The following is a 22572-nucleotide window of genomic DNA, read 5'->3' on the forward strand; positions in this document are numbered from 1 at the left end:
CCCCTCTGCACTGAAGCACTCTGAATTTTCTCTCCATTTAAGATAATAAGTTGCCTTTCTATTCCTCTGACCAAAATGAATAACCTTACATTTATCCACATTAAACTCCACCTGACAAATTTTGACCCATTTACCTAATCTATCCATATCCACTTTGTAAATTTCTTATCTTTTCATTGCAGCTTACTTTCTCACCTATTTTAGTGTTATCTAAAAATTTGGCCATAGTACATTCTGTCACATCCAAGTCATTAATGTAGATTGTACAGTTTGGGCCCAAGGATTGAAGTCTGTGGCTCCCCACTAGTTACGTCCTGCGAACCAGATAAAGACCCATGTAGCCCCACACTCTGCTCTCTTTTGGTTGACCAATCCCCTGTCCAAGCTAAACAAACACCCCTAACCCCATGTGATCTTACCTTGTGTATTAGCATTTTGTGCAGAACCTAATCAAATACTGTCTGGAGGTCCAGATATAATATGTCTGCAAGATCCCCATGATCCATTTTGCTTGTTAAATCTTTGAAGACCTCTAGCAAATTTAATGAATTTGCCCATCATTAAAGCTGACTCTGATGGATTGCATTTTGACCTGCCAAATGTCCTGCTATTAATTCCTTAAAAATGACTACCAGACTTACTAGACTAATGCTTGGAATGAGCAGATTGCCTTATGAGGAAAGGCTGAACATGTTAAACCTGTATCCTCAGGAGTTTAGAAAAGTCAGAGTTGTGTTAATTGAAGCATATAAAATCCTGAGGGGATCTCGACCGAGTGGATGTGGAAAATGTGTTTCCTCTTGTGGGAGAATGTAGAACTAGGGGTCATAATGTAACAATAAAGGGCCACTCATTTGAACCAGAGATGAGAAAAATGTTTTTCTCCCAGACGTTTGTAAGTTTTTGTAATTCCCTTCCTGAAAGCACAAAAGATGCAGAATCTTTAAATAATTTCAACACATAGGTAGATGAATTATTGATTGCCAAGGGGATGAATGATAAATCAGGGATATGCAGAAATGTAGAGTTGGGATTAAAATCAGATCAGCCATGATCTTATTGAATAGAACAGGCTTGAGGGGTCAATGGCTTACTCTTGTTCCTTGTTCGTAAAAATCCTTTGTAAGGACTGCAATTTCTGCCCAGAAAATTTAAACTAATAAGACAGTAAAAATTAGGAAAAGGGATGGAGCTGTGTAATGTTTAGAGGGGGAAGGGGAAACTAGAATAGGCAAAGGGAGCAGCAATGCCGGGAAGATAAAAGTAAAAGATAGAGAAGGAAAATAATAGGGTAGATGTTAGTAAATGGGATGGAAAAGGAGAGCAAATAGACAAGGGAGGTGACGGGAGAAGGGGAGAGTAGATGAGAGTGTAAGAAGGAGGGGAAAGGAGGGGGAAGAAGAGGAGGATGGAAGGAAAAGGAGGAAAGGAGGAGAGAAGAAAAATAGAGTGAGAAGGGGTATGGAGGAGGGTGAGGAACAGAGAAGGATGAGATGTGAGGGGTCATAGAGAGAGGGAGTTAACGTGCAAGTGGGTGAGAGAGATGGGACGAGGAGGAAAGGAAGATAGAGGATGCTGAGGGAATGGTGAAGGAGAAGAAAATAAAAAGAAGGATGTACAGGAAACTGAGGGACCAGTGGGCACAAAGAAGATGAATAGGCGACAAATAGAATTTGTAAATGGTGCAGAAAGGGATTTAGAGAGGGCTGAAGCAAAGTCAGAAACTGCTTGTGAAATTCTGTTCTGCTTTGTCTTCACAGATGCTGCCAGGCCCTGTTGAGTTTCTCCAGCATCCACTGTTCTTTGTTTTATTTTCAAGGGAGTTGAGTTGGCTAAACAGCATGGAGGAATGTTTTGATATTTTCCATTCCCTCTTCCACCACACCTCCTCCCCACAATCAAGTTATTGATCCAGGTGATGACAAAAATGTACGATTTCCTCGCTCCTCTGAAGAACAACCCTTGATTCCACCATCCTTGCAAACGTTCAGCCCATCTCCCACCTCCCAGTCCTCCACAAAGACTTTGAGTGATTTGCAGCCTCATAAATCCGTAACTATCTTTCCTGGAACTTCAGTTTTGAAACCCTCCAACCAGTTCGCCATCAAGTCCTGTCATCATTCCAAACAACTTTGGCTAATGTCACAAATAACATTCTGAGAGGTGACTGTGAAAAACCTGAGCTTTCTCTCCCAGTGACATTATTTAGAGGCACAACTTTGATTTTCACACATAACGTAAGACGATATGATATTGGAGAAAAATTAGGCCATTCAGACCATCAAGTGTGCTCTACCATTTGATCATGGCTGATAGGTTTCTTGAACCTATTCCCCTGCCTTCACCTCATAACCCTTGATTCCCTTGCTACTCAAAAACGTATCTAACTCTATCTTAAAGGTACCCAATAATTTGACCTTCATAGCCCTCTCCATTGATGAGTTCCACAGAATAACCACCCTCTTGCTGAAGAAATTCCTTCTCACTTCAGTTCTAAAGGGTCATCCCTTAACTCTGAAGCTGTATCCTTGGGTCCTGGTCTCTCCTACTAGTAGAAACATCTTCTCCATGTCCACTTTATCAGACCTCTCGGTATTCTCTAAGTTTCAATCAGATCCCCCCCAGTCCTTCTAAACTCCATCAAGTACAGACCCAGAGTCCTCAACTGCTTCTCTTATGACTAGCCCTTCATCCCCAGGATCATTCTTGCAAACCTTCAATGGACCCCCTCCATCAGCAACACATCTTTCCTTAGATATGGGGCCCAAACTGCTCACAATATTCCAAATGCAGTCTATCCAGAGCCTTATATAGCCTCAGCAATACATCGCTGCTCTTGTAATCTAGCTCTCCTGAATTTAATGCCAACATTGCATATACCTTCCTAACTGCCAGCTGAAACTGGATATTACAGTGGCAACATCTGTTTCTACCTCAGCACCATGCGTCTTGAATTCAGCACTGTTATCAGATTGCTTTTCCAACATCTGGGATTGAATGAGCAGAGTTGTCCTTCAATGAAACTAAAACTAGCTGCTACAATTCCTATGTTATAACAGTGTTGACAATTCTTTAATAGTTATAAGCAACTTGGACATCGTGAGGTTATGAAAGCTGCTTTATATATATATATATAAACACACGTTTCTCTTTTATATACACAGCCGTTGGTGCCTCAAGGAACCCTTGTGATGAAACTTACTGTGGGTCACATGCAGAATCTGAGAAGGAAGTCAAGGCTGTTGCTAACTTCATCCGTCAATACTATGGCATCAAAGCTTATATCACGATCCACTCATACTCTCAGATGTGCCTTTTCCCCTACTCCTACACCTATTCATTGGCATCCAACTACAAGGAGCTGGTATGTGGCAAACGTCATTTAATCATGAATGAACTTACTCTCCACCTTCTTGCTATGACGAGATATTTCAATAGCTTTAGGATTCAAAATAGTACAGGGCACCATGGGGAGGGCAGCCACTTGCATTGTGTTGTGAAATTTGTATAACAAAATATATGCAGTATGCGCCATAATATTCTGTCTTCAGATGATGGATATTACTTTTCAATCTTCTACACTTGGAATACATACATTATGCTGCCTTTATTTGCCTCTTGCCAAATTTTATCCCAAACAGTGTATTTTTGTACCAGATTAAGGCCTTCAGTAGGCAATCAGGGTACTTATTGAGTGAAGTGTATGTGCTTTCTTGTGGTGCACTGTAATGTCCCTGTGCCTGAGCATGAAGACCCATGTTAACATCCCACCTGCTCTGGAGATGTATCACAGCATAGAATCCCTTCATTGTGGCAAGAGGCCATTCAGCTCATTGCGTTTGTACTGACTCTGTGGTGACATCCCACCCAGACCCAGTTCCCTGCCCAATTCCCATAACCCTGCATTTACCACGGCCAATCCGCCTGGTCTGCACATCCCTGGACACTATGGGCAATTTAGCATGGCCAACCAACCTAACCTGCATGTCTCTGGACTGTGGGAGGAAACTGGAGCACCCGGAGGAAACCCACGCAGACACGGGGAGAATGTGCAAACTCCACACAGACAGTCGCCCGAGGGTGGAATCAGATGCAGGTTCCTGACAGTGTGAGGCAGCAGTGTTAACCACTGAGCCACCATGCTACCTCAATGCCAGATTAAACCTCCTTGACATTTTTGAGCTATTGTGAATGGCTGGGAGTATTAGAAACCGAGCCTCTGGTTTGTGATCAGATTCTAAGCAAAGCACTGCCAGTAAACAATGCTGTGATAGAGACAACAAGGTGTAGAGCTGGATGAACACAGCAGGCCAAGCAGCATCAGAGGAGCAGGAAGGCTGACGTTTCGGGCCTAGACCCTTCTTCAGAAATGGGGGAGGGGAAGGGGGTTCTGAAATAAATAAGGAGAGAAGGGGAGGCGGATAGAAGATGGATAGAGGAGAAGATAGGTGGAGAGGAGACTGACAGGTCAAAGAGGCGGGGATGGAGCCAGTATCTGAAGAAGGGTCTAGGCCCGAAACGTCAGCTTTCCTGCTCCTCTGATGCTGCTTGGCCTGCTGTGTTCATCCAGCTCTACACCTTGTTATCTCAGATTCTCCAGCACCTGCAGTTCTTACTATCTCTGAAACAATTTTAACCCCACTGCGAAGCCTCTTCTAAGCATGCCTACACTGAAGAAGTTACCCTCCTCCCTTCGGAAAAACCTCAGTGGATCTCTCTCCCACTGCAACTCTCTCGTAATCTACTGGCTCCATTCCCACCTCTTTGACCTGTCTGTCTCCTCTCCACCTATCTTTTCCTCTATCCATTTTCTATCTGCCTCCCCCTCTCTCCCTATTTATTTCAGAACCCTCTTCCCGTCCCCCATTTCTGAAAAAGGGTCTAGGCCCGAAACGTCAGCTTTCCTGCTCCTCTGATGCTGCTTGGCCTGCTGTGTTCACCCAGCTCTACACCTTGTTATCTCAGATTCTCCAGCATCTGCAGTTCCTACTGTCTCTAATGCTGTGATAGACCTCCCTTCAACAAAATGTGATAGCTGACCAATGATGACCATGACCTCAATGCTTTGTGCTTTCCATGGACTGACACCTCAGTGTGTGTGACAAGGCAACAAGAGGTGAATTTTCCCACATCTATCACATTTGAGTTTCTCGCATTAACATCCCAAATCCATCCAAAGCTCCGGCTCTTGTCCTATTCAGCATTTGGCCCTCTAGCACCCTCTGCTGCTAACAAACAAGATTTATCTTCGAGCAGTTATTGCAATCTGACTAGGTTTATGTGTTTACTGTAACCAAAAATCAAGCTGAAATATAGCACCAGGTGTATGCATTCACACACACAGGACCCACAGGGGTGGAGTTTCCACAACTATAACCTCTAAAAATAGGTTGGCAGAGCAGCTGGAACAGAAACAAAACCAGGTAGGTAATCTGGAGCTGGTCCCATACACCTGGCAGTCGACAGGAAACTTTTCATTCATTTTCCAGCCAGAAAGAATTTTTTTTCCAACTGGAAGCAAATGCTTTGAGGTCCAAATGTTCTCAAAACAGTGCAGTTCTTCACCATCTTCTCAAGGACAACTAGAGATGAGTAATAAATGCTGGCCAAGCCAGCGACACTCACATCCCATGAATGAAGAGTTATGGTCTCCATCCTTTGGGGTCAACTCCCATCTACTTGAACATAGAACATAGAACAGTACAGCACAGTACAGGCCCTTCGGCCCATGATGTTGTGCCGAACTTTTACCCTAAACCTAGGGTCTATCTAACCTCCACCCCTACCTTATACAATCATCCATATGCCTATCTAATAGCCACTTAAATGCCCTTAATGAGGCCAACTCCACTACCCTCTCCGGTAATGCATTCCATGCCCCAACCACTCTCTGAGTAAAGAACCTACCTCTGACGTCTCCCCTATATCTACCTCCACTCACTTTAAAACTATGCCCCCTCATAAGAGCTACGTCCACCCTAGGAAAAAGTCTCTGGCTGTCCACTCTATCTATACCTCTGATCATTTTGTACACCTCTATCAAGTCACCTCTCATCCTTCATCATTCTAAAGAGAAAAGCCCAAGCTCTCTCAACTTTTCCTCGTAAGACCTTCCCTCCATTCCAGGCAACATCCTGGTAAATCTCCTCTGCACTTTTTCAAATGCTTCCACATCTTTCCTGTAATGAGGTGACCAGAACTGGACACAATACTCCAGATGTAGCCGAACCAGAGTTTTGTATAGCTGGAGCATAACTTCACGGCTCTTGAACTCAATCCCTCTACCAATACTCCACCTCCCTCCTATTTAGCAACATAGAGCTGAAAAAAAGAGACATGCTGTCAACACTTTTTATCCTATGTTTATCAGGACAGAATTGCAAGAATATCAAATATCAAAGGGAATAACAATTTATGGCTAAAAAGAAAAGTGAGTGTTAAATGCTTAGCAAGTGGAAACCATGTTCCAAGTAACATTATCCTTCTGAGTGTCTTTACATATAGTATAAATTGTGTTAAATTGTTGTTCCTTTTGAGATTTGGTATTCTTGCAATTCTGTCCTGGTAAAGGAAAAACAAATAAATTTTGACAGTGTGTTTTTTTTTCAGTTCATTTGTGGGATGTGGGCATTCCTGGCTGGGCCAGCATTTCTTGTCCATCCCTAGTTGCCCTTCAGAAGGTGGTGGTGAGCTACCTTCATGAACCGCTGCAGTCCTCCTGCTGTAGGTTGACCCACAATGCTATTAGGGAGGGAATTCCAGGATTTTGACCCAGCCATAGTGAAGGAACAGCGATATATTTCCAAGTGAGGATAGTGAGTGACTTGGAGGGGAACGTGGAGGTGGTGGTGTTCCCATATGTCTGATGCTCTGGTCTTTCTGGATGGAAGTGGTTGTGGTTATGGAAGGTGCTGTCTGAGGATCTTTGGCGAATTTCTGCAGTGCATCTTGTAGATAGTACACACTGCTGCTACTGAGTGTCGGTAGTGGAGGGAGTGAAGGCTTGTGAGATGCTTATGTGTCTCTTTTATTCAACAATATTGAAGCTCAAGATGACCAAGTGACAGAATCAATACATACATATGTGATCCTCATGATTCGATCACAAATAACAAAGCTCAGGGCCATGTACCAAAAAAAGTGTTGTTTAATCCCTCTCAAATGGTATTGTGTGTCTACCAACAGCATGCACACTGCAGCAGTACAAGAAGGTAGCTCACCACCATCCTCTCAAGGGCAACTAGGAATAGACAATAAATGCTGGCCCAGCCAGAGACAGCCACGTCCCAAAAGTGAATAAAACAAAAGGAGGGATCTGGGTGTCCTTGTGCATGAATCACAAAATGTCGGTTTGCGGGTGCAGCAAGTAATTAAAAAGGCAAATGGAATATTGTCCTTCATTGCTAGAGGGATGTGGTTTAAAAATAGCAACATTATGTTACAGCTGAATCGAGGGCTGGTGAGGCCAAACCTGGAGTAATGTGTACAGTTTCGGCGTCGTTACTTGAGAAAGGATGTACAGGAGGACTGCAGGGGGTGCAGAGGAGGTTCACTAGGTTGATTCTGGAGTTGAGAGGGTTGGCTTATGAGGAGAGATTGAATAGGCTGGGACTACATTCGTTGGAATTTAGAAGAATGATGGGGATCTTATAGAAACCTATAAAACTATGAACGGAATCGATAAGATAGAAGCAAGGAGGTTGTTTCCGCTGGTGGGTGAAGCTTGAAGTAGGGGACATAGCCTCAAACTAACAGGGACCAGATTTAGGACTGAGTTGAGGAAGAACTTCTTCACCCAAATAGTTACAAATCTGTGGAATTCCCTGCCCAGTGAAACAGTTGAGGCTACCTCATTGAATGTTTTTAAGGTGAAGATAGATAGATTTTGAACAGTACAGGAATTAAGGGTAATGGTGAGCAAATGGGTAAGTGGAGCTGTGTCCACAAAAAGATCAGCCATGATCTTATTGAATGGCATAGCAGGCTCAACAGGCCAGATGGCCTATTCCTGCTCCTATTTCTTATGAGAACATTTTTGCCCCAGTGTGTGGTTGGAATGTCAAATGCGCTACCACAAAGAATTGTTGGATTGAAATGGAAACAAGATAAAAGAAAGAAAGAAGCAGAGGAATGGGCTGTTAAAACTCGATTAGAGTGAAGTGGAGGCTCATAAGAACCTTAAACATCAATATGCATCAGTTGGGCTCAATGGTCTATTTGGGTGATAAACGAATGAAGAAACAACCTTTCTTAGAATTATTGATGAAGAATTAAAAAGCAAATAAAACTTTCAATATCATATATGATTGTACTTTGTTCTGTGATTTTTTTTTTGCAGAATGCTCTGGCAAGAAATGCTGTCAAGGCCTTAAGCAGTCTTCATGGAACTCAATACGAGTATGGTCCTGCATCAATCGTAATATGTAAGTATTGGTAATCATTGAAATATAGGAGCAGGACAAAGCTGTTTAACAACTTAAAGAGACAGCTATAGGCAATGTCAGCACTAGATGAACATTGCAATCCATGAGTGTAAATGGTTGTTACTGACTGATCATCGCAAAAATGGTCAAATCCATGTATTCCAACCAGGAAACAAGCAATAATTGCTTACATTCAACTCTAAGCTAGTCATAAAATCTAGGGAAATATTAGATTGATTACACCCAGTTTGTAATTTATTTGAAAATCAACACTTTTGGGTGGCTTTTAAAAAGCACAGCCATAGAAACTTAGAAACATAAAAAATAGGAACAAGAATAGGGCATTCAGTCATTTAAGCCTGCTCTACCATTCAATTCGATTATGGTTGATCATCCAACTCAGAACCCTCTTCGCGCTTTCTCCAATACCCTTTGATCCCTTTATCCCTAAGAACTATATCTAATTCCTTCCTAAAAACATTCAATGTTTTGGCCTCAACCACTTTCTGTGACAGAGAATTCCACAAACTCAGCATTGCCTGGGTGAAGACCTTTCTCTTCTGCTCAGCCTACCTTGTATCCTTTGACTGTGACACCTGGTTCTGGAGGTTCAGGTGCAATGCACCAATGTCTGACAATTAATTATCCTTCTTTTATTAAAGCCAGGACTTCCCTGACCAGAATTTGAATTTTTACAAATTATTATCACTTAAGTGCACTACGTGTGTGACTTTGATCTTCTATAGTTTACCTTTAATAATAGATAGGAGTTGCCTGTCGCAAAATCATTATCTCCTGAATAATGTAAGCTTGTAAAATCTCAGTCCAACTCAACCTCCATAAATAAACCTAAGTTCAAACTGGTAACCCAGTCCACGTACATGCCAATGATTTATTATATGCTGGTGGATCTGTAATCCAACTCCAGATCCTTACTTTCGCTCAATATCCCTTAATAAGTTTTGTCAACTAAAATCTATCAATCTCAGATGTAGAATTAACAACTATCTCAACTTCAAATTGTTGTCTATGGAAAAGAACTCCATACTGGCATGATGGCTCACTTGTTTATATGCTGCCGCACAGTTCTAGGCACCCAACATCAATCCCACCATCAGGCAACTGTCTGTGTGGAGTTTGCACATTCTCCCGATATCTGTGTGGGTTTACCCTGGGTCCTCCAGTTTCCTTCCACAGTCCAAAGATGTGCAGGTTAGGTGAATTAAGCAGTGGGAATATGAGGTGGGTCTGGGTGGGATGCTATTTGGACGGTTGGTATGGACTTGTTGGGTCGAAAGGCCTGCTTCCAAACTGTGGAGATTCTATATTTTGTGAACATGCTTGTTCCTGAAAAGCCAGGCACTATTTGAGTAATCTCCGTGGGATCTGGCCTGCATGGAGAATGGGATTGGCTGGTTGGCTGAATCTACAAGTTGCATGAGAAATGCCCATGGTGGCTGGGAGAACTCAATTCACCACTACCCCTCAATGAATGTGCATTTTAAAAACAAGGGGCCAGGACTACTCATAAATAGCAATGTATCTAATCATTTGAGGTGATTCTGTCTTTATCAATTAGCTACCTTTAGTAAAGCATCTGATCCATTATTCCCTTCCATTTGCTACTAATTTACTAATTGGATGAAATCCCCATTATCCAGGTGTCAAGCATCCAGAATTCCCTTTTGGAATCTTGGATGCAGTTGCATGTAGATTTCAGATGCTTGGGATCCAGAAAATGAGGTCTTTACTGCACTAAGGCTTTGTTTGCAAATCTTAGATTCCCCAAACAGCAGAAATAATTTCCCTCTGCCTACTCATACAGTCATTGAGATGTACGGCACGGACACAGACCCTTCGGTCCAACTCCTCCATGCCGACCAGATATCCTAAATTAATCTAGTCCCACTTGCCAGCATTTGGCCCATATCCTTCTCAATCCTTCCTATTCATGTATCCATTCAGATATCTTTTAAATGTTGTAATTGTACCAGCCTCCACCAATTCCTCTGGCAGCTCATTCCATACACACACCACATTCTGGGTGAAAACGTTGCTCCTTAGATCCCTTTTTTTATCTTTCTCCTCCCACCTTAAAGCTATGCCTTCTAACCTCCATCGGTTCCTTTAATGTCTTGAAAACTTCAAATTACCACTTAACCGTCAAAATTAAATCCTCTTTGTGCAATCCCCTTTTGTATTTTAAGTGTTAGAGAGTCCCAGATGTCATTCTTGTAGCCATTCTCTTAATCAAAACTGCACACTATGGAAGGGCAGCCCATCATTCCCAAGGATAAAATGAAAGAAGTGTCCAGACCCGAAACGAGCTTTCCTGCTCCTCTGATGCTGCTTGGCCTGCTGTGTTCATCCAGTTCTACACCTTGTAATCACTGTATTCCAGGTTTGATTTGCGTGCATGCAAATTTAGACTCAAGCTCAGTTCAATCAATCTGGAATGGTACTGTGATGTACTAAGGTGAAGTCTAATGCACTGACACAACATGATGCAATATGCACACACAGTTAAAATGCCATAGGTCACTCCACTGCTAAGAAATAGACAGGCTGTTCATTCTGATCTCATTTACCTTTTATTGTCTTTGGCACTGGTAGAGAATTAGGAGTAATTCCCTTCTCAATTTCTCAGTTAAATGTCATCTAATAGCAATGGTAAAACAAGATTTGAAGCTTGCTGAATGGCTGGATGCGATTATGTCCTTCAGTACATGAGCTACACCGATCAGCACTTCAGACTGAGACAATGCTACCAGGCAGGTTAATGGCACGAAAGCTTGCATTTGGCCTCGTTGATTCAACTTCAGGGAGAAAAAAGTCAACCATAGTCTTCATTCCTAATCAATGTTCTTTGTCTTTAAATTGTTATATTTGGAAGTGTCAAGGGTTGAGCTCCTCTCTATAACTATGTGATGAACAGCAGAGCTTGGTAAAAACATAGTTGGGAAATACAAGACTTTTCTGAGCTCTATCAGTCATGTATTCCAGACGCCATATTGTGTAAAAAGTCATAAGCTTATTATGTTTTTCTTTTTCATACTTAGATCCATCTGCTGGAGGTTCCGATGACTGGGCCTATGATCTAGGTATTAAGTATTCTTTCACCTTTGAACTCCGAGACACTGGCAGATATGGTTTCTTGTTGCCTGAGTCCCAGATCAAGCCAACGTGTGAAGAAACCATGTTGGCAATCAATTATATTGCCGCTTATGTTCTCAACCATCCCTATTAATCCACCATGTGCGAAGACAGTATTTGATGGTCACCAGAAAATCTATGTAAATTGAATTTAAGGTTTAGAATTTATAGCTAAACGTTTGTGTGCCACAAGAACAGAGAGTTAAGGTATTTCAAAATTAACTAGTCATGTTCCTAAACAAAAACAGAAATTGCCGGAAAAGCTCAGCAGGTCTGGCAGCATCTGTGGAGAGAAATTAGAGTCAATGTTGCAGGTCCAGTGACCCTCCCTCAGAACTGATGATAGCTAGGAAAACGTCAGTTTATATGCAGAAGTGAGGGTGTGGGGAGGGGGTAAGGACTAAAAGATAGGTGGGGATAGAGCCCAAAGAGAAAGAAGAACAGTTGGACAGACAAAGGAGTAGACAATGATCCGGCTAGGAGGGTCAATAGCTATCAATGGGGACTGTCAGTGGCTAACAATGGGTGGGTGTAATAGCAGACTATGTGATAACAAGGCCGGGTGTGTGGGATTTGGATGAAGGACATGGGAGAATTCAAGCCCTAAAGTTATTGAACTCTGAGTCCCGGAAGTTGCAAAATTTCCAAGTAGAAAATGAGGTGATGTTCTTTCAGCTTGTACTGAGCTTCAATGGAACACTGCAGCAAGCCTGAGACAGAGATATTGGCCAGGGAATAAGGTGGAGTGTTGAAATGGCAGGCAACAGATAGCTCAGGGTCTTTTTCTGTTCCTCGTCATATTTTTAGTCTGTTGTAAATCAGAAATTATAGTTACTCTTGCCTGGTTCTTTTTCTCTCACTATCTCTCCAAATCTATTTCTGTCTTCCTTTCTCTTCTTCTAAGTTTTTTCTCCAAAGAAAGTTAAAGGTAATACAAAGTTCTTTCCTTGTTCCAGCTCAATATTTTAATTTAAATTTGACATATCTCTACAATAATTTCTTCTGTCTGTGTTTCTGTTTCTATTCTGTTCTGCTTCCACGTATGTTTTTAACCTTAATTCTGTCCTCTGAGTTAGGATGGGATGGTAATGATGAAGAAAAGAGTTACCAGTTGCAACAGTTTATCTGAGGACTGCTGGAAAACTGTCACCCTCCAAGGGTCTTTTTTCTACTCTGTCATTTTTCCCCCCATTCCCACATGCTTCAGTTGTACAAGGCCTTAGTGACAGCACATCTGGAGGACTGTGTATGACAATGGTCATCATACTTAGGGAAGGATGTTAACGTATTGGGAGCAGTTCAGAGAAGGTTTACTAGACTAACACCTGGAAAGAACAGACTGCCTTATGAGGAATGGCTAAAGAGGTTAAGCCTGTATCCTCTGGAGCTTAGAAGAGTCAGAGATGTCTTAATTGAAACATAGAAGATCCTGAGTGGTCTCTACTTGGTGGATGTGGAAAAGATATTACTCTTGCAGAAGAATCCAGAACTCGTTGCCTATTTAAAACAGAGATGAGGAACCATTTTCGTTTCTCTCAGAGGGTTGTGAATCTTTAGGAATCCCTTCCCCAAAAGGCAGTGGATACAGAACCTTTAAATATTTTTAAGGCAGAGATAGATAGATCCTTGATGAACTAAGCGGATGAAAGATGAATCGGGGAAATGCAGGAACATGGAGTGGAGGGTATAATCAGATCAGTCATCATTTCATTGACTGGCAAGGCAGGCTTGAAGGGCTGAATGGCCTAACAGTTCCTTGTTCGTGTGGTTGTATTAGTTACTTCAACTGCATCTCCAATTTTTCAATCTCCACTAACCCTTCACTCCTATCACTGTTCCTAACTCTTCACCATCAAACCCTGTCCACTTTGTCTATTTTCTGCTCACCTCACTTCACCATTATTCAACCTGTCTTCCAACCATAACACTGGGTAATGTGAGATTCAATACTTCCAACCTCCATTTCCAGTCTCCTTTCTTATCCATTTTCTTGTCTCCGAGGTTAATGTCCCTTTCAAATTTAAACTTAAAATAAAAGATTAAGCTGTAAAGCAGAAAGACATGTGATTTAGATTTCTCTATCTATATAAATGAGTACAAAATTCAACTTCAGCAACACTTGGAATATTGTGTTCAGTTCTGGTCACCTCATTACAGGAAAGATGTGGAAGCTTTAGAGAGGGTGCAGAGGAGATTTACCAGGATGCTGCCTGGACTGGAGGGCAGGTCTTATGAGGAAAAGTTGAGGGAGCTAGGGCTTTCTTTGTTGGAGCGAAGAAGGATGAGAGGTGACTTGATAGAGGTTTACAAGATGATGACAGGCATAGATAGACTGATAGTTAGAGACTTTTTCCTAGGGCAGAAATGACTATTACGAGGGGGCATAATTTTAAGGTGATTGGAAGAAGGTATAGGGGAGATGTCAGAGGTAGGTTCTTTACACAGCGAGTGGTGGGCATGTGGAATGCGCTGCCGGCAGTGGTAGTGGAGTCAGATACTTTAGAGATTTTTAAGCGACTCTTGGATAGGCACATGGAGGATAGTAAAATGTAGGGAACGCAGTGTAGATTGATCTTAGTAGGATAATAGGTCGGCACAACATCATGGGCTGAAAGGCCTGTACTGTGCTGTACTGTTCCATGTTCCATGTTCTACGTTCTATGTTCTATGTTCTAAAGGAGAAAAATGACTGTACTGTAGTAAATGAAAGTACATGGGGAACAGTCCAGTTTGGAAGAAGAGTCATGTTGGACTTGAAATGTTAACTCTGTTTCTCTCTCCATAGATGCTGCAAGACCTGCTGAGTTCCTCCAGCAATTTCTGTTTTTGTTTCAGACTTTAAGCATCCATAGCATTTTGCTTTTAATTAAAAGTGTTAGCATATAAAGCCAATGAGTTTCTGAAAATTGTAATCACATTCACATCTGGAAATAGCTGTGCTTTATCAATTTTTGGTAGTGTATACCATAAAGTTATCATATAGCCCTATGCTTTCATGAGTGAGATGGTTGGCGCTGGCTTAATCTGAGAAATATGAAAGGTGGGTGGAGAAGTTGAGAAGGAGAGTCATAGAATCCTTACAGTGCAAAAAGAAGCCATTCAGTCCATCAAGTCCACAACGGTCCTCCAAAAACCATTCTACTGCATCCCCATAAACCCACATTTACCATGGCTATTCCACCTAGCCTGCACATCCCTGGACACTACGGGGCAATTTAGCATGGCCAATCCACCTAGCCTGCACACCTTGGGACTGTGGGAGGAAACCTGAGTACCTGAAGGAAAGGGAGAACATGCAAACTCCACACAGTCTCACAAGGCTGGAACCAAACCAAGTCCCTGGTGCTATGAGGCGGCAGTGTTAAGCACACTGACCCACTGTGACACCCATGCTTCATGGTAAAAGCTGGTATACAAATTGAACCCATGCTATTGGCATCACTCTACACTGCAAGCCTAATGAGCTAACTGCCCCCTCTGTACACAGGTCAAGAACAACAACAGACAGATGCCATCAGGCAGCACATGATCACATTTTCCTCAGAGCACACTTAATCACACACTGGCTTTCTCCTGCACTTTCTGATGGCCTCGCTTTGTACAAAGCTTTTGTTAACAAGCAGCAAAAGGTGGCCCCTCACAAGCCACGTGTTTCCTGTCTCCAGTTCAGGCTCTGATGAGATTGCTGGCGTACAAGTAAAATTGAAGTTTCCATCTTGCATCTCAATTCTGAAGTTTATCTTTACGTGCCCAAGGCTGTTTGATACAAATTTGTTGGTTTTCAACCCCACATGCAACTAGTACAGTGAGTACTATCCACCCAGGTCATAACACGATGGCACACAGACTTCTTAGCAGCTCTCAGGATTCACTATACCACTAACATCAGTACTAGAAGTGCCAAAGATTATTTTAGCTGCCTCATCGCTCACATTTTATTGTTGTTCAAAAAAACCCCATTAGGGCAGCACAATGACTCAGTGGTTAGCACTGCTACCTCACAGTGCCAGGGACCCAGGTTTGATTCCACCTTCCGGCAACTAACCATGTGATGTTTGCACATTCTGCCTATCTCTGCATGTGTTTCCTCCCACCGTCCAAAGATGCGCGGATTAGATGGATTGGCCACGGGAAATGCAGGGTTACAGGGATGGAGTGGATCTGGGTGGGATTCTCTTAGGAGAGTTAATGCAGACTCAGTGGGCCGAATGGCCTGCTTTCACGCTGTAGGGATTCTATGACATCAAAAAGTGAATTTTGTTTCCTTACATATTGTAGGAGACTTTGGAAAAGTGTTGTGGTAAAATGAAATGACTCAACAGATCTGCCATTCTTTCAAGACTTTGACCAAAGTAACCCACAGTTAATGTTGAACCCATGTATTGTTGGCATTCACTGTTGTTTCATTGTTCGTTTACTTGATATTTCCTAAGGGATTTTGCAATGTAATTAAAAAGAAAATTTAATCTGAATTTTAATGCCCTTAATGAAATATCATTGGTAAGAAGGCAAATTTTAGCCTGCTTGAATTTGGGGCTATTTGGTGAAACACAGCAATAAATTAATGGAGGACCACAGCAGGCCAGGCAGCATCAGAGGAGCAGGAAAGTTGACATTTCGGGTCAGGACCCTTCTTCAGACCCAACACGTCAACTTTCCTGCACCTCTGATGCTGCCTGGCCAGCTGTGTTCCTCCAGCTCCACACTGTGTTATCTCTGACTCCAGCATCTGCAGTTCTTACTATCTCTGAACAAATTAATGGATACTTTTATCCTCCAAAGTGTCCCCACAATAAAATGCAGTCTTATTGATATATGGGTGTTGACTGAGAATAATGCAGATCTGGGCTTGTACCTTTCAAATAGATCATTGCACTCCCTCCAAATAAGCCAAGAATGATTGAACATAAGAACATAAGAACTAGGAGCAGGAGTAGGCCGTCCGGCCCTTCGAGCCTGCTCCGCCATTCAATAAGATCATGGCTGATCTTTTTGTGGACTCAGATCCACTTACCCGCGTTCTCACCGTATCCCTTAATTCCTTTATTGTTCAAAAAAATATCTACCTTACCTTTAAAAACGTTTACTGAAGAAGCGTCAACTACTTCACTGGGCAAGGAATTCCATAGATTAACAACCCTCTGGGTGAAGAAGTTCCTTCTCAATTCAGTCCTAAATCTGCTCCCTTTAATCTTGAGGCTATGCCCTCTTGTCCTAGCATTGACTGTGGTACCGACAGAAAATCATTTAATACATTAATAGGGCAGAATTAAATATGGTCTGCTCAAATGGGCGATCGGGCCTGGGAGGGTAGGTGTGGGGGAGTTGGTGAGTGGGGTGTGTTGTAGGATCAGAAAGGAACGCTCCAGAACTCAGTTTATTCTGCAATTGGAGAACATTTCCTGGATATTCCTGAGTGGCAAAGAATTACATTAACAACCAATTTAAGAATTGAGTTTTGAAGAAGGGTTACTGGACCCACAGTGTTAAGTCTGCTTTCTCTCTGCAGATGCTGCCAGATCTGTTGAGTTTCTTCAGCAACATCTGTCTTTTGTTTCAGATTTCCTGCGTCAAGAGCTTTTGTTTTAACCGATTTAACGTAGCCAATTGGGCATGCTTGCATGTACTGGAAGCTACATATATTAACACGCAGGCCCCTGTCCTTTACAGGCAGAAAGAATGTGTGCACACACTGCGCCTGTTTCAATTCAACAAAATAGGTGACAGCCATTCTCTGGTTCATTTCTCAGGGCAGTGCTCTGAAAAATCTGAGTCAACATGCCTGGTTTAACATTTAAACAAAGGTCGGTAGTTGACTGTCAATTACCATCAATGTGTGCATAGAAATGCCTCTACTAATCAGAATTCATTTGCCAACCATTCAGCACTCTTCTTTCATTTGGTGTAAATGTCCATTTATCGCTTAAATTGGTACTCTTGCAAATTGCCCTGATGACTGGAAGCCATAAAACTTTGATATAGTGTGCCTTTAGTATTGTTGAAATAAAGGCACACTATACCAAAGTTTGCTTTCTCTCTGCAGATGCTGCCAGATCTGTTGAGTTTCTCCAGCAACATCTGTCTTTTGTTTCAGATTTCCTGCAACAAGAGTTTTTGTTTTAACCAATTTAAGATAGCCAATTGGGCATGTTTACATGTACTGGAAGCTACATATATTAACACACAAGCCCCTGATCGAGCAGGTAATTCAATTGAAGCAAATGTAAGATTTTTAATTTTTAAAGAAGTCCACAGAGATCACAGGCCACCAGCAAAATATAACATCCAAACAGGACTAGAGTGAACATAGGAAGGATGTTCCCGACGACTGGTGAATACAGAACCAGGGGGCCACAGTCTAAGGATGTAGTGTAGGATGATTAGGAATGAGGTGAGGAGAAATATCTTCACCAAGAAAGTGGTGAGCCTACGGAATTCTCTGCCACAGATAGCGACTGAGGCCAAAACATCGAATGTTTTCAGAACAGAGTCAGACATAGTTTTTAGGAATAGAGGGGTCAAAGGGTATGAGGGCGAATGCAGGAACAGGGCATTGAGTTGGATGATTGGCCATGATTGTACTGAGTGGTGGAGCAGTTTTGAAGGGCCGGATGGCCTCCTCCTGCTCCTGGGAGGAGTGAATCTGGGACGGGAGAATCACACATAATGAGGCAAGCCATCTGCTGCAGTGAAACATTGGCCCCCATTGTGCCTTTGAATGAATTTCAAATATTCCGAACATTACGAATGGCATGCCATCATTTTGAGGAACCCTTGTGGACTCCTACCCAACGGAGCAATGCTCACTTCTCCCACATCCAGGTTCCTAAGCAGGTTCCATGCCTGCAACAGAAGGTGGATGAAGTAGAAGCAGGTTCGATGAGGGCGACAATGGTTGAATACCTGCCCGCAGCGCAAGCACCCAAAAAGCAAAATCCAAAACTGAAGACTGATTGTGAAGTATACTATAGCTAATGTTTCCTGAGCCCTCTAAGGTACATGGCTGGACTCTTACAATTACCTTGCAGAACAGAAATCAAGGTCCAGCCCACAGTGCTCAGGAGAGATCGACCTGGTAGAAGACGTTGCCTACAAACTGGAAGGAAATTGAAAAATTCTAGAAGTGATTAAAGAGCTACAGCAGACCAAAAGTATAACGTGTCCTCGAATCCAATAGCATCATAAGTAAGGTGTTTCAACTTCTATAATACTCAAAAGGTTTTGCTGAATTAGATAAGCATTTTCTTGGCAATTTTTCAAAGAATAAGTTCTCAATGATCTGTATTGTAATCTGTATTTTTTGAATGCATTATTAAACATCAGAATCAGTAAGATTAAAAGTAGTAAAGCTTCAACAATGGCATTTTTCTTGAGCATAGTGGTGTATGTTAATGTCAGCGACTGATTTGAACTATATAATGTGAGTAAGGCGAATAAGATAAAGAGAGGTTTAAACAAGGAAGGTGAAGTTAAAAGGACACTCAGCATGGTATCTCTGTATCTCAATAGTAACTCAGAATAGATACCGGTTTTATGCAGATGTCTTACATTCTAAGATATGCACATAACTATTGAACATATTGGCAGACATTGCATTTGCAAGAGCAATGCAGGTTTAATATTAAATTCTAGGCTCCAGGAGCTCACAGGAAAACTAGCTTACATTCTGTTACCAATGCCTACCCCACCTATAAAATGTAGAATTAGATTGTGGTAACTAATCAATATCAGTCCAATGGTTTTTTTAACATCAGTATTAATATCGAAAACTTAAATTTCAGTCAAATAAAAGCCATGCCTTTTTGGAAGCTATAATGTGTGTTACTAGCCTGGAGTATGGGTGTTAAGGCTTTAAGAGCTGTGCCGTTTTAAGAGTTTCATAGGCTAAAGAGCTAAACGCCAGGATGTAAACCACAGCAGCAAGTAAAGCACACTCTGTTTAACCTGCACCTTATGAGCCAGCACTCTTGATAAACCAGCAAAAGTTATAAATCCCTCAAATACCTCAAAATTTACTGTACTATTCTGTCTAATTATTATAGTTTTTAATGTATTTACCTCAATGTAAATACACTATTGTTTAATTGAACGGCCACACGAAATATCAACAGTTGATTCAATTGAGTCAATTTCTCCTGAAGTACCATAATGTCGAGTATTCAGTTGATGGTGCAAGTGAGCAGGCTCTCTGCTGGCAAGTTTTGTTTCGGGGAAAGTTGCATTATTAATTAAATAATTCACTCCGTAAATAAAGTATAACAGTGATGTCCTGCATTATGCTTCTATTACTTAGCGTGTGCTTTTACATTAATTATGTAGACCTCTTAATTATCCAAAATATTTGATCAGCTGGTATACTCCTGGCCCCACATGTGCCAGTTACTTAAAAGGTTACTGTACTATAAAGAGTCCAGCAAAAAGTAAGCTAAAAGGAGGTTGCATACACAGTTATCTGTCTTTGAAAGTTGCCATCTAGGTTGTCAATAAACTTGTTTGGGTTGCTCGATTAACCTGAATCTAAACAACTCTGTATTTTTACAAATAAAAATCAATAATAAAACACAAAAAAGTACATTGGAATCGATGTGTCTAGAAGTGACAGCCTGGGCACATTGTAATTCCTAAACTCCATTAATGATTGAGGTAAACACTGGCTCCTTTTAAGTTTCTTTAATGCAACCCTAACCATTTATTACAACAAAAACTCAAATCCATTGACAACCCAGGTTTAGCTCCAGCATTTCCTATTCAACTCCTTCCATCTCTCAGGGAGTTACACTCCAGTTCGTTGAATATAACCAAATACCAACCCCCATATTAAAAGCCTTTACTTTCACAGTGGTTGTATACAAATTTCACAAGGACTCACTTCAGTTCAATTCATTCCTTCAATACTTCTGTCTGATCCATTCTCCACCACTTTCCTACCTTTCCCACTCTGTTTATTTCACACCGCCATCCCATTTTCTCTCTCCCACTCTCTTTTCTCACTCTGTCTCTTTAGAAATGACCTAACCCCCAACTATTTCAAATATTTTGCTTTCAAAGTCACCTTCACAGCATTTTTTTTTCAGAGCTGATATCCCCAGCCAAAACAGTGAGAGTGTTTTTTTTTACCATTCTGTTAAAGGAGACTGTAAAATTATGATGAGTTTTGACAGGGCATTACGGTTCCCAATGACAGATCCAACGGCCACTTGTGGGGGTGGGATGGAGACAATTCCATCTCATTTTTAACAAAGCACCTTCGTCCAAAGAGGAAGTCCATTACACAGTGCCACGGCTGAAGGGACTTCAAACTGAGCATGTCCTTGGATTGTAGCGGTTCAAGCAGGCAGCTCACCACCACCTTCTCAAAGGCAACTAGGGACAGGCAATAAATGCTGACCGAGCCAGCGACGCCCACGTTCCATTGGTGAATTTTGAAGAAAATAAAAACCGAAAGAACTGCAGATGCTGTAAATCAGGAACAAGAACAGAAGTTGCTGGAAAAGCTCAGCAGGTCTGGCAGCATCTGTGAAGAAAAAATCAGAGTTAACGTTTCGACTCTGGTGACCCTTCCTCAGAACAGGAAAGGTCATCGCGTCTGAAACGTTAACTCTGATTTTTTTTCTTCGCAGATGTTGCCAGACCTGCTGAGCTTTTCCAGCAACTTCTGTTCTTGTTCCAGAATTTTGAAGAAGTCTTGTATTATCCGTTTGGAGCTTTCCATTGGAATAGCCAATCAGGACACTGACAGGTGAACCAACCAGCGAGCAACAAGTTAATCCTTTGCAAAATCTATTTTGGGAATTTAAAAAAAAGGCAGGCAGAGCACTATAACAGGGTGCACGCCCCTGATGGCAGACTGGATCAGGGGAGGACTATATTCAGTGGAATATAGAAAAATGAGAGAAAATCTCATGGAAAGGTATAAAATTCTAACAGGACTAGGCAGTGTAAGTGCAGGAAGATGTTCCCGTTAACCACAGAGTGCAGAACCAAGGGGTCAGAGTTTAAGGATATGGGATTGGCCATTTAAGATTAAGAGGAGGAGAAATGTCTTCACCCAGAGAGTGGTGACCCTGTGGAATTCTCTGCCACAGAAAGTGGTTGAGGCTAAAACCCTGAATGCTTTAGATCTAGTTCTTAAGGTTAAAGGGATCAAAGGGTATAGGGGTGAAAGCAGGAACAGGGCCCTGATGATCAGCCGCGATCATACTGAATGGCAGAGCAGGCCTTAATTATTTTTGTTAAGGCAGAAGCAGTTAGATTCTTGATTACCAAAGGAGAAAAAGATTATCAGAGATAGGCATTGAGGTTAAAATCAGGGCAGCCATGATCATGTTGAATGGCAGAGCAGGCCTCGAACGGCCAAATGGCCTACTCCTGCTCCTATTCTCTCCTCAGTAACATGCAGGGGCCTGCATTCATAGAGCTGCACCTACTGACAAACAAGGGGGTCAAAGGGTATTGGAGGTGAGAGGGAACCTGGGGTTGTGACTGCCCAATCACAGCTGATTTATTGAATGGCAGAGCAGACTCGAGGGGGCTGAATGGCCTACTCCTGCTCCTAACTTGTGTGTACTGCATCTCAAAAATTTCATGCTGGTGCACTCTCAAATCTTTAACCCATATTTTAGTTCAAGTCTGGCTCCATTGGTTTGTATTGAGGAGCTTTCTCTCTTTCATTTTATCCGTGTTATGCTATCCTGAGACACAGCAGGGTAGAAAATCCTCGTGGGCACTTGCACAATTGGGAAACTATGATACAGGCCCCATGGTACTTGTTATAGGTCCTCCCTCTGCATCCTTCAACTGTGACCCCTGGTTTTGGTCTCCCCAGTCATTAGGAACGTTCCCCACATTCACACTGTCAACCATCGTATTCAGAATGTTCCTGCTCGACTTTTCAGGTGCATTTTGTGCGCTATTACTTTTTAAAAAAATATCTTGAATCCTTCCGCCTGCAAGGATTTCAGCTCTAAACCTTAAACTTTAAAAGTGAGTCCAGAGA

At 42.0% G+C, this 22572-nt stretch overlaps 1 protein-coding gene across 2 annotated transcripts in view; it reads left to right on the forward strand.

Annotated features, from left to right (window-relative positions):
* Window positions 1–18919, forward strand: part of LOC109915630 (carboxypeptidase B-like) — a 28888-nt gene extending 9969 nt beyond the window's left edge. The window contains exons 9-12 of one of the 2 annotated variants that reach the window (XM_048604265.1): window positions 3165–3364; window positions 8339–8423; window positions 11483–11524; window positions 18605–18919. In XM_048604265.1, the coding sequence (XP_048460222.1) occupies window positions 3165–3364; window positions 8339–8423; window positions 11483–11524; window positions 18605–18687 (410 nt within the window). In that variant the 3' untranslated portion in view covers window positions 18688–18919. Of the gene's footprint in view, window positions 1–3164; window positions 3365–8338; window positions 8424–11482; window positions 11828–18604 lie in introns of those variants that run through there. The other variant, XM_020515282.2, reaches the window with a different exon arrangement.
* The last annotated feature ends 3653 nt before the right edge of the window (window positions 18920–22572 follow it).

The sequence above is a fragment of the Rhincodon typus genome, chromosome 13, assembly GCF_021869965.1.
Source record: "Rhincodon typus isolate 14 chromosome 13, sRhiTyp1.1, whole genome shotgun sequence".
Classification (NCBI taxonomy): Eukaryota; Metazoa; Chordata; class Chondrichthyes; order Orectolobiformes; family Rhincodontidae; genus Rhincodon; species Rhincodon typus.